The sequence below is a fragment of the Chiloscyllium punctatum genome, chromosome 7 (assembly GCF_047496795.1).
Source record: "Chiloscyllium punctatum isolate Juve2018m chromosome 7, sChiPun1.3, whole genome shotgun sequence".
In the NCBI taxonomy this organism is placed as follows: domain Eukaryota; kingdom Metazoa; phylum Chordata; class Chondrichthyes; order Orectolobiformes; family Hemiscylliidae; genus Chiloscyllium; species Chiloscyllium punctatum.
Genome location: NC_092745.1, coordinates 111692220 through 111706941, shown reverse-complemented (window position 1 = coordinate 111706941; position 14722 = coordinate 111692220). Strand labels below are relative to the sequence as shown.

The 14722-nt window shown below is 38.6% G+C and overlaps 1 protein-coding gene across 2 annotated transcripts in view; it reads left to right on the top strand.

Annotated features, from left to right (window-relative positions):
* Positions 1-7732, top strand: part of ptbp2a (polypyrimidine tract binding protein 2a) — a 75861-nt gene extending 68129 nt beyond the window's left edge. Inside the window, exons 11-15 of one of the 2 annotated variants that reach the window (XM_072574604.1) lie at positions 2470-2503; positions 2924-3016; positions 3101-3317; positions 3415-3492; positions 6413-7732. In XM_072574604.1, the coding sequence (XP_072430705.1) occupies positions 2470-2503; positions 2924-3016; positions 3101-3317; positions 3415-3492; positions 6413-6542 (552 nt within the window). In that variant the 3' untranslated portion in view covers positions 6543-7732. Of the gene's footprint in view, positions 1-2469; positions 2504-2923; positions 3017-3100; positions 3318-3414; positions 3493-6409 lie in introns of both variants that reach the window. The other variant, XM_072574602.1, reaches the window with a different exon arrangement.
* Positions 7733-14722: the final 6990 nt, after the last annotated feature.

Sequence of the window (14722 nt, the reverse complement as noted above, 5' to 3'; positions counted from 1 at the left end):
GCTTCACCTCAAGGGAAGTTAATTAATGCTGGTTTATCCAGTGTTGTGCACAACCCAAAAGCAAAGGTGACATTTCATTTAAACATAAATAAGATGTGGTGAATTTTAATTTTGATAAGGAGGTACCTCCGGCTAGGAAAATCGAGAATCTAAGTGGTACAAAGGTTTCCTGGGGGTATAAGTTTGTAATTTTGTTGAAAAAAGCCAGAAGAACTGCAAGTAAACTGCTTGGATTGGTTTAGGAGAGCAAAAGTCTAACAGAAGAGACATTGGACCACTCAGTTATCTGATATACACCAGAGCTAGGTTGTCAGTAAACTGAAAATGCTAAGTGGTGAAGAGACTTAAATTGCATAAATATATGTTAGCACGTTTTTGAGAAGATTTGTTGTAGATCAGTTTGAGGTTCTGGATGTAGGTTTGATCTGAGCTGGAAGGTTTCATCACCATACTAGGTAACATCTTCAGTGAGCCTCTGAACAAAGCACTGGCACTGTAGCGTGCTTTCTATTTCTATGTTTGGATTTCCTTGGTTTGGTGATGTCATTTCCTGTGGTGGCATCATTTCCTATGGTGATGTCATTTCTTCTTTTTCAACAAACACATTTGACTTGGATCCCAATTACCACCCCCTGAGAGGGTAGGTCCTATCAAAACAGATGGACCATGAAGGACAAACAGTGACACTCCCTCTCTCACTTCCACTAAATCATGTTATGAGGTTACCCAACTTGGCTATCTGCTTTTTTATCAGAATGTCTTTATGATGTTATCCGACAGTGCTTGGGTGCCTGTTAGCATTGTAAAGTCTTCTGGTTACTGAAGAGAGCACTTGGTATCTGTGGTGGGGGGGAGATGCAGGTTTGAAGGTGTTGGTTGATCAACCACCTGAGGTTTGAGTGGTAACAGATACTGTAAATATTGCAAATATATCAGTACTTAAGAGCACTCAAGTTTGCAAGGACGATATTTGATTTAAGAGGCCGCCACGAGCAAACCGGTCTGAACAATCGGGACCTCTTTGTTATGGGAGAGGTGACTTTATTGGTTTTTATAAATTGGTTCATGATGATTGCAATGAAGAAATGCCTAAACATGTATCATGAGGGGTATATAAAATTCCTAAACCATCCTATGAAGAAAATCAAGGAATTTCTTTACTTGGAGAAAATGTGGAACTCCCTACCATCTGCAGTAGTTGAAGTATTGCTATTTGTAACACCTATTTAAATGCATGTGAGTAGAAGATGGTGAATGGAATAGAATGTGTTGATGGTGTTAGATGGAAGTTTGAGAGGAGGTTTGTGTTGTATATGTCAGTTTTGCCAAATAACCTCATTCTTCACTGCAAAAGTCTGTGCAATTGTGTAGTCTTACTGCTTAGTTGTCATGCTTGCATATGTTGTTTGCTGTGAAATCTTGCTTTCTGTAAACTTTGCTTTGTTGCCTTTCTTAAAGGTCCTTTCCAAAGAATTTGAGACATTCTTTCCCCCCCCCCCCCCCCCCCCCCGCCCCACTTTTTGTCTTCCTTGATAACCTTCATTTTGTTATTATCGAAACAACATGTTCTTTCACTGTGCAAATCTCTGTATTGTGTAATACGCTGGTTCTTGGGCTTTTGTCCTCAAATGATCTATTTGTACCTCTATTTTCATTTTGGCTTTAGCAAAAGCTGGTATGAAATGTGGCTTTTTTTTCTGAACACTTCACAGGAGAAGTTGCCCAAGGTTCTGTTCACACTTTATAAAATTCAAATTAACTTCTGTATAGTTTTAAACGGTAGAAAGCTTTTTGGTAACATTTTAATAACTTCCTTCATGCTGTACTTCTGCATGCTAAGTGTAATGTTTGAATTAAACAACCTCTACGATATTTATTTGCCTGCATTTCATACCTCACCATGACACTGCAGTTAACTTCCAAGTTCAAGGCTTTTTTTGTGCATGTTTTTTTTTGTTTTCATGTAATATGAAGTATTGTAATTCTTTGATTATAAATGTATTTTGCCCATGTTTTTTTTGTCTTGGGTGACTACATTCAACTCTATTTTCTTGTAAAGTACATGAACCAGCCATTTTCTGACCAAATTCCTTGCATTTCCTGTGTACTGACCTATATATTTATTTTTGTTTTGTTTCCCTCTCCTTGTTTTCTTCTGCATTGCTCCACCCCAACCCATCCCATCCCTCTTTCTGACCCTGTGTGTTTATTTCACATTTCCCAACCCTCCCAATACCAATCCTCTTTTCTGCCCTATCCCTACCTTTTTCCTTGTGTTCATGCTTCTGTGCTTGAACAAAATGTTCCTCGGACCAACTTGCCCCAATTAACTGCCTTGAACCATGATCCATGACCACCTCACCATTCTGCGGGAACCACCCTTCGTTATGGATGATCTGTTCATCTCCGCTCTTCCTCGATTCTTCTCTCTTCCTGTCTTACGCTGCTTGCTCTTCTCTCCTTCTAAAGATGGTTACGCCCCAAAGTCTGTTTACCCTCTTCGGTATGTTATCGTTAGCACTATACTTTTTATTATTGATTTTAAAATTTTCACCTTTTTAATTCTTATTTATAGCTAGCAGTTCGGCTTATAGATAAGTAGATAATCTTCTGCTACTCTTTCTTTTGCTGTAATTCTCTCCATAGATGCTATTTTATTTATGGTAATGCATGTTTTAAAATTATTTTGCATGTTCTTTAGAATCACTTCACATTAGCTTTGAGGGATTTTACCAAGACTTTTCTCTTCAGATAATCACTATGCTAAATTTTGATTTGATGTACTCATTTTGGATGTCAAAACTTTGTTCACATTGATGTCTGATCTGAATGTTCCATTGCTCTGTCAATTTGTTTTGTTAGTTGTCAATTTGGTTATGTGCATAACTTTTTATTTTTCTTAACTCTTTCACTTTGCAAAAAGGTGTTTATGGTGATGTGCAGCGTGTGAAGATTTTATACAATAAAAAAGATAGTGCTCTTGTACAAATGACTGATGTGAACCAGGCACAATTGGGTAAGATTCTGTATACATTTGAACACTCTTTTCCTTGACTTTGTTTAGAAAATGCACTTTATAAAATTAAGTCTTCCCTTTTAGCCATGAGCCATTTAAATGGGCAGAAAATGTATGGAAAGATTATCCGTGTCACACTGTCCAAACACCAGACCGTGCAGCTACCTCGAGAAGGTCTGGATGATCAGGGATTGACAAAAGATTTTACCAATTCTCCACTTCATCGTTTCAAAAAACCTGGATCAAAGAATTTTCAGAATATATTCCCTCCCTCTGCTACACTTCATCTTTCAAATATTCCGTAAGTAATCAAAGTGTAATTGTCTGTCTTATCAAGAAATTAACTTGATGGTGATTGTGGGACAAAATTTTTCATCCTCTGATTAATGTTTTCACAGACCTTCAATTACTGAAGATAATCTCAAGATACTTTTTACAAATACTGGTGGCAAAGTCAAGGGCTTTAAATTTTTCCAGTAAGTATCTTTCTGTGAATGCTAGTTATTTCAAATGACATACTTTACTTTCCGATTTGTCACATTTGGCTTTACTTACATCTGTGCTGAACGGCATATTAACTGTCTCCTTTTCACTGATCTTGTCCAGGTGCCCAAAACCCCCCCTCCTTTCTCCCTTCTTTCCCACCACCCCACCAAATAGGATGGTCTGAAGAGACACGACATTTTTGTGGCTGAACTTGCTTCCTCATTGGACAGTTTCTCCTTTCATTCATTTCATTTCACTTCCTCCAATTGCCCCCCCGACCCCCCCACCTGTTTTGTATCCTTTTGCTTTTTTTAAAAACTGTTTTCAGCTGTTAGCATGTGTGTAGGTGCATTTTCGTATTTGTTTCTTTTCCTGCCCTATCATCCAACACCTTTAGCTCTGTAGTATTAGTAAATCTGCTGCCCTTCCTCCTATCTTGCAACCAATCACAGACCTACCTTTGTCCTTGTCCCACACATCCCCTACATAATATCTTTTTACATTCCAACATTTTTCAGCTCTGATGCAAGGTCATTAACCTGAAACTCCAACTCTCCCTCTCTGCAGGTGCTCATTATGGCCATTGCTTTCTGCTTTTCAGATTCTCAATTTGCATTTAATGATTGTGGGAATAGATTCAGAATTTGAAATTGTACAAATTTTTCAAATATCTTTCGTAGTTGTACCAGGAAACCAATTAACATTTCTTGTAACCAACATAGTGAAATTGCTACCTAGTCTAGGCAGCATGTCTGCACAAATCTCAGAAGTGAGGTTTGTTTTCAAAATCACGAATGATAACTGAGAATTTTGGATACTTTATGGTAAAACCCCATTTCCATTTATTTAGAGGTATGGAGATGTACAGCATGAAAACCGGACCCTTCAGTCCAACTCGTCCATGTCAACCAATATCCCAACCCAATCTAGTCCCACCTGCCAGCACCCGGCCCATGTCCCTCTAAACTCTTCCTATTCATATACCCATCCAAATGCCTCTTAAATGTTGCAATTGTACCAGCCTCCAGCACATCTTCTGGCAGCTCATTCAAACTCTGCCAACTGTGTGGAGTTTACATGTTCTCCCCATGTCTGCATGGGTTTCTTCCAGGTGCTCACGTAGTCTGATCTACACATCCTTAGGTCTGTTTGTCATACTAAATTACCCATAACATTCAGGGATGTGTAGGCTGGGGGTTTAGACAAAGGAAATGCATGAGGTAAAAACAATGACTGCAGATGCCGGAAACCAGATTCTGAATTAATGGTGCTGGAAGAGCACAGCAGTTCAGGCAGCATCCAAGTAGCTTCGAAATCAATATTTCGGGCAAAAGCCCTTCATCAGGAATAAAGGCAGTGAGCCTGAAGCATGGAGAGGAAATGCATGGTTACAGTGAAAGCGTGGCATGCACTGGGTCTGGGTGAGATGCTCTTTGAAGGGTCTGTCTGGTCTCGGTGGGGTGGCAGGATGTGGGGGGTGCGGTTGAAAGATTCAAAGGAGGATAAGTCATCTGGGCCAATTGTCAGGGAGGGTGCTGGAGGACTGGGAAACAACTAATGTAACGACTTTGGTTAAGAAGGGAGAAAGGCAGAATACTGGTAAGAATGGGAACGTTAGTCTGACCTCTTTCGTTGGTAAGACTTTAGAATTTGTTATTAAGGCTGAGATTGCAGAGTACTTGATGGAAGTGCATAATAAAACAGGGCTGAGTGAGCACTGCTTCATCAAAGGAAGATCATGCGTCGCAAATCTTTTATGGTTCTTTTAATGTAACAAGCAAGTTAGAGGAGAGCCAATGCACATGATCTTTTTGGATTTCCACAAGGCCTTTGACAAAGTACCGCTCGAGACTATTAAATAAGGTAAGTGTTCGGGGCAAGATACTGGCATGAAAAGAGGGTTGGCTGACTGGTTGCAGAAATCTCAAGTACACAGGGAGTTGGGAGTCCTAGTTCAGATTCTCTTGATGTTGACATGCAGGTTCAGTAGGCAGTTAGGCAATGTTATCATTTTGTTTCGAAAAGGCTAGGAAAAAAAAGTGTACTATTGAGGCTGTACAAAGCTCTGGTCAAAAAACACTTTAGAATATTGAGCAGTTTTGGGCCTGGTATTTGAGGAAGTATGTGCCAGTTTTGGTGTGGGTCCTGAAGATGTTTAGAAGAATCCTGAGACTGAAGAGCTTGTCATAAGGGGAACTGTTGAAGACCCTGGATATATTCTATGGAGTTCAGATAGATGAGGTATCTGAAACTTGGAGAATGCAGAGAGGCTTGGATAGAGTTGATGTGGAGAAGGAAGCCTCCGGAGCGAAAGGACAACCCTATAAAGCTGAAGTAGCATGGTATTTTCTCAGCCACTGGTTAATCTTTGGAACTCATTTCCACTGAAGGTTGTGGAGATCACATTGGAGGGTGTTTTAAGACATTCTTGATTGGTAAGGGGGATTACGGGTTATGGGGATAAGGCAGGCGAATGAGGCTGAGAAATAAGTCAGCCATGATCAAATGGTGGAATAGATTGAATCGAATGGCCCAATTCTGCATTAGTATCTTACAGGCCATGTGCAGGCAGGTTGGATTATTTTTGGCATTGTGGATGGTGTCCACCCAGAATGCTGAAGACCCTGGCCCTGTGTGGTACTGTTCTGTGGTCTATGTAATTAAATGCTCTGCTGTTTTTAGTTTGAAAAATTCATTCAATTGAGAATGTACATTAAAATTAGTATTAACCATCAGATTTCAAAATCTCATTTAATTGTGTAAAATTCAGTCTGATTATTGAGTGTTTAAGGTTGTGGGTTTCCTGAATTGAAAGCACTAAATATTGTTGGCAAATCAAGGGAACATAGCTACAGTTTTATATTGAAAAAGTTTTGTACACTTCACTAATTCTTTCTTTTGTTTCAGAAGAGATCACAAAATGGCGTTACTGCAAATGTGTTCTGTGGAGGAAGCCATTCAGGCACTCATTGACCTTCACAACTATGATCTTGGAGAGAACCATCACCTGAGAGTCTCCTTCTCCAAATCGACTATCTGAAAATACCCAGAGAAAGCTTACAGTTCAATTATTTGATTTTGATTTTGTGGTTTGTTGTAGACTTGTTTCAGGAAGGTGGGACCACAGTTTAGCAATTCCAGCTATTGTCATTCCTTCACATATACATTTGTTACATTGAAGTTTGGAGGATGAGCAATCACTAGAACGGGCAGAGGAAATTCATTCAGCAACTGCTTGGGATAAAAATTCAAAACATTCTTATGTTGAAGTTTTTTTCAGATAATTCGTTCATTTTTAGTTTTTGAAAATTTGAATAATGTCTTTTTATTTAGTAGAAAAATATGAAGAGAAATGTGCCTTAAAGTTGATAAACTATTAATACAAGTGAATATACTACGAAAGTGAAGCTGGGGCCTTCTTTTGGGCACATGGTTGGAGAATTTAAGTAATAGTTGGGAGTATTGTGTAAGTGTTAGCACTAAGTTACAGTCTTGCTTGTTGCTGAATATACATTTTGTAGATGTTTGGAGTTGACATTGCAAATTGCTTATGTGCATTTCTATTACCATCTTTAGTTTGTAATTAAGGACTGAAATGGCTGTGGATTTTTTGAGCATGTGCAGTCCAGTCTAGTTAGTTAATGAAATTGGTGCATGTGTCATAGAAAGGCAAAAGAGAAATGCTTCAAAATAAGGAGCATAAAGAATAGTTTTGTGGCAGTTTTCTAGAATGGACAACCAGGTGGGACCAAAGTTTATGTGCCTTTAGTCTTAATTTACCTTGCATTGTAATATTCAGTTTTAATAAACCTCTTCAAAACATTTTGTATTTGAACAGAAGCAGACTTTAATATAAACAGTTCTGTATCTTCAAATAAGAGGAATTGTATGAGTAAAGTTCATCACTTGAAGAAAGTCCAACAATTATAAGTGTTGTTAAATTTAAGTAGTTTGGCCAAGAACTTTTCAGATCTATGTATTAGCATAAATCACATACATAGCATATCTGAACTATGTAGCAAAAAAGGTCATATATATTTTCTATATTAGTTACGTTTTTACATCTTGATCTCTAGCAATGTAAATCTCAGTATAGTTTGAAAGAGGCACAATTAAAATTAATTTTCTAACAAAATTGGGATGTTTGATGGTTGTGTTGGCTTTGATTTTCTTTTCTGTGTACTCTGTTCGCTTGCTGTAGCATGCCTAATAAATACTTCTGTAGCTCTATCCACCTCTTCTGTCTTTCTGTACTGCTTTTCCTCACTTCCCTTGTTTGTCTTCACCTCATTTAAGCTTCTGACTTCATGGTTAAAACTCTTCAGGGTGATAAAAATTGATGTACATCTTTTATTCCTCTGACTTGTCTTTTGCTCAACTTGAGGTGCAAGTGAAGCAATTTACTTTGCATCTAATTTGTGTATGAGGCATTTAAATTTTGGAGCTTGCAGCTTTGATAAGGAACCTAATGCGAATCTATCAGAACTTTTTAAGAGGAAATGCTATCTAACGGGCCTTTTTGGAAACTAGGTATAAATAATTTGTCACAATCGTAATATAATCATTTTAGTGGTTAATGCACAATTTTTCTTTTAATAGTTTTGAAAATAGACCAAATAGATTTATGATACATTATAAACATTCTATGTTGTATGTACTAAATTAACTTAGAGTTAAAACCAAGCTCTAAATTAAGATTTAAAATATTTTCTTTGGGGTTAGAGCCTGATTTTGATTTAGGTGTTGATTCTATTTCTTTTTAAAGAGCCATGAACCGTTTCTTTAAAAAAAAACAAACTTGGAAATCTGGAACATTTTGAATCCAACATTTTGCATTAACCAGATGCATTCTGATAACTTTAGTGATCTGTGCTAAGTTCTGTAATTCTCAAAGTTGGAAATAGGAAATAAAATATTTGCAGGTAAGTCATTTTTAAAGTTTTTTTTCCATTTCAACATTCTAACAATTAATAATTTATTCTTTAAAAAATGATGCCCAGAACTTCCTTGCACAAATTTAACATTCCAGAAACCCCTTTTGGATTCTGGAACTGTATATTTGCTCCAAATAATAGTCAATTTAGAAATGGTTTTGTCAGTAGTGACAGAAATAGCATGTTTTAAGTCAAATGTGGAAATCTACGGTGGAAAAAGAAACTTGATTTTTATTTGCTACACATGAAAAGTTGCTTTTAAATTTAAATTTTTGCACAGCATTTATTTTTGAACATTTTGCTGTCAGCCATTCTCAAGGTTCCTGTGCCAAAAATGTATTATTGTGTTGAAACTGGATTTACTGCTGACAGTGGTAGTTTTCTTTTTGTATATTGGAAATTAAATCCAAGTATGTTTATGGAAAAATACCTGATTTTTGTATGTAATTCAATCAGTTACCTTTGCATATTTGATACCTCAAAGTAAATTTGAGAATTCATAAATATAGATTAATCAGAAATGTATAATTGCATTAAATCTGCTTCAGTAGATACATTTGTGTAATATTTAAATGCACCACACATTTTATACTATGATCAAATTCTGTCATGGTTTCAGCAAAGTACATTACAAGGACATATCTAATTTAGACAACAGAATTTCAGAAAGAGCAATATATGTTTGGCCTGAAGATAATCTAGGTTTTCTTTATTTAAGTTACATTTAAACAATGAAACTTCCACTTGCAGTGATAATTTTACATGCTGATGGCTAAAGATCTATTAAAATGTTTTCATCTGTCCTTTAATAGTTTATGCAGGTAACAGTGAGGTTTTAGAGCTTGTGAAATGGGGCACCTTTTTATTTTGGACTTTGTAAGCATGCTGTGCTACAGTTAAGAAAATGAACTTTGGCCCCAAAAAACATACTGTGCCATTTTAAATACTTTCCCTTGAAAGTGCCTGTTATAGTTAATTACCAAGCGATGTTTTGTGACAATGACCAATTAAAAGAACCTGGGATGTGAGTTAATGTCCATTAGAAACTAATGCTGTGCTTTCCCTAATTCTCCTCAGACCATCATCAGCTGAAAATTCAAAATTTATAGCACTGAGTGACAATTCAGCTATATTTACTATATACACCAATAATCCATGTTAATAAATTTGTTATTTGGCATGCAATGCAAACAAAATTCTAAAAGATGAAATTAATTTCCTGATAGCTCTAAGTTCAAAAAGATTTGTTCTGTCAGCTTTTAAAAGCTGAACTCAAACATAAGTTAGCATGTCAACCTTGTTTTCAGAAATAGAACTTTAAATTGACATGGTACAAATCATTGTGAAATTCAGTTTATCATATTTAATGGCTCATTTGTAAGTAATCATCTAATCTCATTTACTCTTGCTGTTTCCATTTCATCTAAATGCAGCCTTCAGGATCTACCTATTTCTAATTTCCAATTCTGCATTTTGCTACTTACTAATTCTCTTATTGTGTTACATCTTGGCACATGCAGTTGTAAGCAAGATTCTGTTCTATTGTGCTGAAGTTACCAAAGGAAAAACATTCATGGTAAGTTAGAAACACTTAAAGTAGGCAAATACTACGCACAAAAATGTTGTTTTTGATGGGCATCTTTTTAATTCTGATTTTATACTGCATGTCAGTTTATTATTTAAGGAACCTAGCTTAAAAAATAGGAACAGGAGTAGGCCACTCTGCCCTTTTGGTCTGCCATTCAATATGATCATGGCTGATCATCCTACTCTACCCTGTTCCTACTTTGGACCCATACCCTTTGATTCCTTTTGCCCTAAGAGCTATATCTCCTTGAATGTGTTCAATGTTTTGGACCTCAACTGCTTTCTGTGACAAAGAATTCCAAAGGCTTACCACTTACTAGCTGAAGAAGTTTGTCCACATCTTAGTTCTAAAACCCTGTATGCTTAAACTGTTGGAGGTAGTAGTAGATACTTGAATTAGGCTTATTGTCACATGTATTCACAAGTACAATGAAAAGTTATACAAGTCACCATATAAAGGTAACTGGGTTCAGAGTCTCTGTATAAGGCAGAAAAATGAGTTTAAAAAGTTAAACATTACAGTTCTCATTTTATTTTTAAAAAACAAAGCAAAGAAACACTGATAACAGTTCAACACCACAGTTCATGACATCCTAGCCATATGGGCTCGACTTCACCTCTTGCTGCCCTGGACTGCCTGTTCTCAGTGTTTCGCAGTCTGTTCCTGCTCCTATTCTTGCTGGCAGTACCAGCTTCCTCCCCTCACCCCTGCCACTAGCCACCCTGTGCTTAAAAATAATACAGTGCGGGAACAGGCCCTTTTTGGCCCTATAAGCCTGTGCCGACACATTTTTGCCAGTCCATACTAAAACGGTCATCACTTATAGGATTTGTATCCCTGTATTCCCTTCCTGTTCATATATTCGTCCAAGTATTTCTTGAGTGTTGCTATTGTCTGCTTCCACCACCACCTCTGGCATCATGTTCCAGGCAATCATTGCCCTTTTGCTCTTCAGATTTGGTTCCACGGTTCGGCGCAACACTTGAGGTTCAAAAGGCCTATACATAGCTGTTATGTCTGTTTCTTGTTTGAAAAGCTTGCTTTACGCACTGTTTAAAGCTACCCACCTGTCCAAAATGTATCACTTCATGTTTGTCCAGATTAAACTCTTTATCTGCCATTTTTTCTGCCCATGCCTTCAACTGACCTATATTCTGCTATATCTTCTGACAATCTTCCTAACTGTCCGCAACTCCACAAATCTTTGTATCATCCACTAGCTTATTAATTAGACGCCTTGCTGCTGGCTGCCCCGGGTTACCTGCTCTTGCCCTCGTTGCCATCCGAAATGACTGCCATTGATGAGGGGGACTGTATTTCTTCTGCGTCAAAGTGTGGTGCTGGAAACGCACAGCAGGTCAGGCAGCACCCAAGGAACGGGAGAGTCTGTGTTTCAGACATGAGCCCTTCAGGAGTTCTTGATGAAGGGCTTATGCCCAAAACATCTATGCTGCTGTTCCTTGGATGCTGTCTGACCTGGTGTGCTTTTCCAGTGCCACACCTTTTGACTGACTCTCCAGCATCTGTGGTCCTCACTTTCTCTCTGCATCTCCCCTACACTGCATAAATTGTCACCGCACAAGATTAAGCTAAGAAAAAAACACTGTGAAGGCGGGGAGAAAAGTCCGTAAAAGCGGACAGAGAAGATGAGCGCCAGGGAGCCTGAATGCTGCATAGCAATTCAGGCATCTTGAATATTTGTAATGGGCAAATTTCTATTTATATTCAATCCAAAACGGTTTGGAGTAAAAAAAATTTTTATTTGCAGCAAAACCTTTTTGAACATTTGCATACCAAGATGCTGATTTTTTTTTTTCTTTAAGCAGAAAGCTTTATCTGCATTAGGAAAGATCAGTTGATGAAAGTAGAGTAGCTTAGGTTAGATTTCCTACAGTGTGAAAACAGGCCCTTTGACCCAACAAGTCCACGCTGATTCTCCAAAGAGTAACCCAGCTGGACCCATTTCCCTCTGACTAATGCACCTAACACTACGGGCAATTTAGCATGGCAAGTTTACCTCACCTGCACATCTTTGGACTGTGGGAGGAAATCGGAGCATGCGGAAGAAACCCATGCCGACACGAGGCGAATGTGCAAACTCCACACAGTTGCCTGAGGCTGGAATCAAACCTGGGACCCTGGTGCTGTGAGGCAGCACTGCTAATCACAGCCACAGTGCCACCCTCCCTTTTTCTCTGAAAGTCCCATTGTACTCTAATGTAGTTCTTAAACATTATTTACCCCTGACATATGCTGACAGATCTTGCTGAAAATGTTTAATTTTCAAAACTTGTTTGGGGAAAGCTTCAGCTTTTCATCAAAACATTAGTAAGACATTTGGTCTATTGCGTCTGCACTGATGCTCGAAAGAGCTTCCCACCCAGACTCCTTTTCCTCCTCCCCACCAATCCCCATAACCCCACATTTACCATGGCTAATCCACCTGGCTTGCATATTCCTGGACACAATAGGACAATTTTGAAACCCAAGCAACCTAATTCTTTGGGCTGTGGAAGGATATGGTGGGGCCCTGGAGCACCCATATGACATGGGGAGATTGCGCATCTGTATGTGGAGTTTGCACACTTTTAGAATCAACCCAGGTTCTGTGAGACCGTGCTAAATGCAGCGCCACTGCTATTGCTCCTAAAATTTTATAAAATTAACAATGCGATTATATGAAAATAATACACCACCCCCAGATGAACAATGTAATTAAATGTGGAAAATAAAAAGTTACTACAATGTCATTCACTTCAGCCAAATGCCATCTGGTTTACTGGCTCAGCATTGAGTTGTGTTGAGTAAAATTTAAGTAATTGCTATGCTGTAGACGTAGTAACACCAAAACGTTGGCATTTTGATTTTGTTTTGTATTCACTCATTGGATTTGACTGGCCTCAATGTAATATCCATCCCTAGTTGCCCTTGAAGGTGGTGGTGAGCTACTGCAGTCCATAATGCTTGAAGTTAGACCCACACTGCTGTTAGGAAGGGAATTCCAAGATTCTGACCTAGCAGCAGTAAAGCCATGGCAATATATTTCCATGTCAAGATGGTGAGTGACTTGGAAGGGGACTTGTAGGTGATGGTGTTCTCCTGTTTCTGCCGTCCTTGTGCTTCAAGACGGAATTGGGTATGGGTTTGGAAAGTGCTAAGGATGCTACATTATTTCTCATATGCACGTAAATAGTACATGCTGCTGCTACTGAGAGCCACAACCACTCCTTCCACCTGTGACAATCTCCGAGCTGCTTTGTCTTCTATGGGGTCAAGCTTCTTGAGTTTTGTTAGCATGGAACCTGCCCAGGAAAGTGAGGAGTATTCCGTTATACCTGTTCTTTAAGTGGTCAGACCTAAGGGAGTCAGGAAGTGAGTTTTTGCAGGATCCCTAGCCTCTGCTCTTGTAGCCACAGAATTTGTGCTAAGTTCTGTCTCTGGTCAATGTTAACCCAGGATGATGTTAGTGGGGGATTCACTGATTTGTAATGCCATCAAAAGTTAGTACAGGGAGTCCCTGATTTACAACTTACAAAAACGATCCCATATAGAGTGTAATTTTAAAGACCTGACATGAATATTTCCTGAACTTGAGTGATGGCTTTACGTTGTAATGCATTGTGTTCTAACTTGCGGATAAACTGATATGCTAACAGACTCCAGAATAGAACCAGTTTGTAACTTTGGGTTGGCCCATATTTGCCAATATGCTCATTTAATTTCTCCGGGTGGTAAGAGTGGAGAAGCAGATTCAGGGTGGTTGATGGCAGATCAATGTTTGTGATCCTACACTTACAATCTCCTACTGTATTTGTGTGGCATAGTGGATCTTGAAGCATTGCCTAAAGTTATGTCCAAAGATACATGTTGAAGCATTCCATGGCCCTCCTTGTCCGAGTCCTCCCACTGTATGGAGGCCAGCACTAATCTGTCTTTTGTGTATAATATGATGAGTCAGCATTCACATTAATAATGACCTGTCTCTGAGATTCCTCACCATAAGATCATTGGAAGTGTGACCACTTGATCCAGCTACAGTAGGGGTCATTTTGGTTTTGCCTCAATTTTTGGGATTTTATTATGCAGTGGCCACAGCAACAATGCATCAGTAAAGGCAGTGCCATCAGCAACCTCTAGTGATTGCTTAACAGTCTCCGAATAATGACGTTGCAACAGAAGGTCCCCTCTCAACACCAGAATCTACATGATTATCCATGATGCTACTTCCTCCAGATGTGAGATGTAGTGCTGCAACTGAATGAGGATGTTCCCAGCTGCCACAGAAATGTTCTTGTTGGAGCAATGCTTGCGAACTGAAGTTGAGGTGTGGCCTCCTTAGCCCAATGACACTCATGGTGACAGCAGTGCTAAGTCTTTGTCACCTTCCAAGGATCCACTGGGGACCTGACTGGGTTCTAAATATCTTCAAATCACACGTATCAAGGCAATATTTTACATTTGACTGGAAGTATGCTGTTACTGAAAAAGTGAGCAGCCCTGGATTAGTCACAGAAGCAAATGCAACTTTATGTTCTCTTTCTGTTTGATAAGCATTTAATAATCATTTAACAACATCTTATCCTTGCTAAACATGTAAAGCTTTTATGCTACAATGGGCATTAGATTGGCATTAAGGAGGAGTAGTCTGTGTGGCATCATGCCAACTGAAACTATTGCCACGAGTGAACATGGCTTTTT